The sequence below is a fragment of the Rosa chinensis genome, chromosome 7, assembly GCF_002994745.2.
Source record: "Rosa chinensis cultivar Old Blush chromosome 7, RchiOBHm-V2, whole genome shotgun sequence".
In the NCBI taxonomy this organism is placed as follows: Eukaryota; Viridiplantae; Streptophyta; class Magnoliopsida; order Rosales; family Rosaceae; genus Rosa; species Rosa chinensis.
This window is the reverse complement of record NC_037094.1, coordinates 39,430,575-39,433,620: the sequence shown is the minus strand read 5'-3', so window position 1 is coordinate 39,433,620 and position 3,046 is coordinate 39,430,575. Positions and strand designations below refer to the sequence as shown.

The following is a 3,046-nucleotide window of genomic DNA, read 5'->3' as shown; positions in this document are numbered from 1 at the left end:
TGTATTTTTTAATAATTTTTTTTTTAAAAAGAAATTTTTTGTTTGTAACGGGCCGGCCCACAATATGTCGTGCTCGGGTCGGGCCGGGCCAATGACCAATATTCTTAAGCCCAGCCCAACCTGTTATTCTAACGTGCTCGGGTCGTGCTGGGCCGTGCTCGGGTCGTGCTGGGCCGTGCTCGTGCTTAGTGACCCGTTTGCCACCTCTATTCCTGGTTTTGGGTGTTTGGGTGTTTTGTGAATTTTTGTTTGGCTGGCTCCGATGGAGAAGAAGATTTGTGTTTGGGTTTTGAATTGAAGTTTGACATGCGTTGTGTTTGGTTTTCTACAACTCATGCAAATATTAAGCTCCCGATCTTGGTTTTGGGTGGTTGGGTGTTTTGTGAATTTGTGTTTGGGTTTTGAATTCAAATTTGAAATGCAATTTTTTTTTTGAAGTAAAGTACTTTATTCAAAGATTTAGGAATAGGATTACAATATTGCGAAACAAGGTCAACAATTAGTAGCTCCCTTCCATGTTGCTTGTCATAAACATTCAAAAGTAAGATTAACAAGTTTATGTGCAACCCTATCACAAGACTTGGGTGCAAATTTGATCAATACACCCGGCAAGGCACCCAATTCCTATTGAATATCAAGCACAATGCTGCTCATTACTGAGATATTCAAAGCAGTATATGTGATCTCTTGAACTGCCACTAGACAATCTGTTTCAACTATGACATTCTGAATCTGCAGATTTTTGATGAATTGCAGCCCTTCTTTGATGGCCAACAATTCAATTTGTTGTGCTAAGTTTACATGAAACACCGGCTTTGAGAAAGCAGCTTGAAAGACTCCATTTGGGTCTCTTAAAACTCCTCCAATTCCACCATATGATTCTTGCAGGATAAATGCTCCATCAATATTTAGCTTAGGAATTGCAACAGCCTGCCATTTCTTAGTAGTTTTTAGGGCTGCTAAAGTAGTACTCATTCTAGCTTTGTGAAATTCTTCAAGCCATGTAAAGCATCCCAGCAGAATGTCATTTGTTGACTGCACTTTGCCTTCCCACAATTTGTTATTTCGACTTTTCCACAAACTCCACATAATCATGAGCAGTTTAGCAAAAACATCAGCATTGAGATTAAGAGATTGCTCAAGCATCCACTCTTTAAAATCTATGTTTGGCAGAATAGTGTGCTCCAAAGAAAAGGGTTGACCTGAAAGTAACTTAAAGAGCAACTGAACACTTACAAAAAATGTGTGCTAAAGTTTCCACCTTATGATTGCACAAGAGACATCCAACTTCTCCTAACCGATGTGGTATGAAACCAATACCATTATCACACCTAACCGAGATCGTAAACAACGATATGGATAGATATCTTGGAGATCCTATTGAAGGAGATGGTGAAGGCTTTGACTTGTTGAATTGGTGGAGGGTGAACGGAGTTTCTAAATATCCTATATTGGTCCGCATTGCAAATGATATTCTAGCTATTCCATTGTCAACCATAGCTTCGGAATCTTTCTTTAGCACGAGTGGGAGGATTGTTGATCAATACCATAGCTCCCTAAGTCCTAAAATGGTGGAGGCCTTGATATGTACATAAAATTGGCTTAGGAGTGAAAATGTGTATCTACATCATATGCTTACTATTGAGGAGATGGAGTTGTGTGAAGAAGCCGAAAAAGATAATTGTTTCTATTTTTTTAGTTAAAGTTTTTTGGGTTAATGAAGTTGTAATATTTGTTCTATGTGATTGTATGTATTTCTTTTCTAATGTTGTTCTTTTTATTATTCTCTTATACTAATTTTGAGATGCTTAAGATGTCATGTGGAGCTGCAGTGGGATGTTACCTCCAAAGTTGAAGACTTCATTTTTCTGAGCTTGAGATCATGTCATTGCCCTCCTTCATATGTTGATGTTGATTCATTCTTTTTGTGATGTTTAATCTTTTAGTGAACTTATACATTTTTATTTTGTGAGGTTAGTGTTGATGTAATGATGGACTTTTATAAACTTTGGAATATATTTTTTGACCATTTCATATGTTGATGCCAGAACTTGATGGACTATTGGACTATATCAATTGAATTATATGGACTATGGAGTATGAAATTATAGATTATTGTCTATTGAAGTACAAAGCATGCATTAGTAAACTTGTAAACTCATTGTTATAGATTATTATTATTATATGTTTGAAGAAACAAAAACTTCTCGAGTTACAATACCAAAGAAGTATATTTGGTAAAAATCTGTTTTCCAAAAAAAAAAATCGAAACTGGGTAGAACCGTTTGGGTCGGTTCAGTTTTCGGTGTCAACTTCTCAAAACATAAAAACCGAACCAAACCGAATCACACCGCACCGAGCCCAAATTCGATTTTCAGTTTAGGCTCGGAACCGAACCGATCATAACCGAACCCACTCCTACTCCAATATGCATATAGGAATATTTTTTCTAAAAGGCTTCACTCACTTTTTTAGGATTGATTAGTTTGATGTCTGTTTCACCACATGTGGCTAGGACAGTTAGTTTAAAAATTTTGAATATGTGAGAATCTACAATGAAAGATCAATTTTTATAGATTTCATTGAATTTAATTGAATTTTTTTTTACAACCTTCTATAGACTTAAGATTATGTTATTTAAGTCTCAAAATTGAATTTCAATGTCTTTGCCTATCTCTTGGAGATAAGCTATATTATAGTTATATTTATGTATTATTGCTTCTAGGGCCAACCATGAGTTTTCCGGGGCTCTAGGCAAAAAAAAAAAAAAGGGAAATGCCAATATCATTTACCAAAATACTATAATAATTCAAATGAAGATCTTAAAATTACAAAATCAGTATTGTTGTTACTGAAAAATTACCCTTCTTACATTCTTAGCCAAAAAAGTTTCAACTAAGCTTGAATATTTAAGCTTTTCAGCCAAATCTTTCTCAATCGATAACATAGCCAAACTAGTCAGTCTTTCTTGTGACATAGTTGATCGAATATAAGATTTGATCAACTTTAATTTTGAAAAGCTTCTCTTAGCAGAGGCAACAGTAAC

At 35.4% G+C, this 3,046-nt stretch overlaps 1 protein-coding gene across 1 annotated transcript; it reads right to left on the bottom strand.

Moving 5' to 3' along the window:
• Positions 1-624: 624 nt before the first annotated feature.
• Positions 625-1,498, bottom strand: LOC112177915. The gene is made up of 2 exons (XM_024316154.1): positions 1,321-1,498; positions 625-1,202 (listed from the first exon to the last, which is right to left on the bottom strand). Exons 1-2 carry the CDS (start codon positions 1,496-1,498, stop codon positions 625-627), a joined length of 756 nt encoding a protein of 251 aa, XP_024171922.1.
• Positions 1,499-3,046: the final 1,548 nt, after the last annotated feature.

What these genes read in the sequence shown, in the direction of transcription:
- LOC112177915 (XM_024316154.1), bottom strand. Translation starts at nt 1,498, where the DNA reads ATGGTTGACAATGGAATAGCTAGAATATCATTTGCAATGCGGACCAAT. An exon ending in CTCGGTTAGGTGTGATAATG is followed by an intron (nt 1,203 to 1,320) that starts GTATTGGTTTCA and finishes AGTTACTTTCAG; the next exon opens with GTCAACCCTTTTCTTTGGAG.